The sequence below is a fragment of the Eimeria mitis genome, genomic scaffold, assembly GCF_000499745.2.
Source record: "Eimeria mitis Houghton genomic scaffold, Emh_scaff1825, whole genome shotgun sequence".
In the NCBI taxonomy this organism is placed as follows: Eukaryota; Apicomplexa; class Conoidasida; order Eucoccidiorida; family Eimeriidae; genus Eimeria; species Eimeria mitis.
In genome coordinates, this window is record NW_013570146.1 from 5,766 (window position 1) to 6,061 (window position 296).

A 296-nucleotide genomic window follows, 5' to 3' on the forward strand; every position below is an offset into this window, starting at 1 on the left:
GCTGCTGCTGCTGCTGTTGCTGCTGCTGCTGCTGCTGCTGCTGCTGCTGCATGCAGGGGGGTCTGCATGGACGGCTTGTCTCAGCCCAGCTGCAAAACTCCGCAGGTTGCGACGACCCCCCATTACGCCGTGTAGCGCCAAATACCACGTCTCATACTCGCTGTTGCTGCTGCTGCTGCTGCTGCTGCTGCTGCTGCTACTGTTGTTGCTGCTGCTGCTTGTGGTGAGAGGCACCTCGGTAGCAGCGAGAGGAAGGGCCTCGGGAAAGAGGCTGCGGGTCTCCCTGTCGAGCAGAC

At 62.2% G+C, this 296-nt stretch overlaps 1 protein-coding gene across 1 annotated transcript in view; it reads right to left on the reverse strand.

The window, feature by feature from the left end:
- EMH_0044170 (uncharacterized protein) overlaps positions 1 to 296 on the reverse strand; it is a gene marked incomplete at both ends in the record, with an annotated part of 1,251 nt that overhangs the window by 450 nt on the left and 505 nt on the right. The window contains one exon of the mRNA XM_013495928.1: positions 1 to 294. Coding sequence (XP_013351382.1) covers positions 1 to 294 — 294 coding nt within the window. The remainder of the gene's footprint in view (positions 295 to 296) is intronic.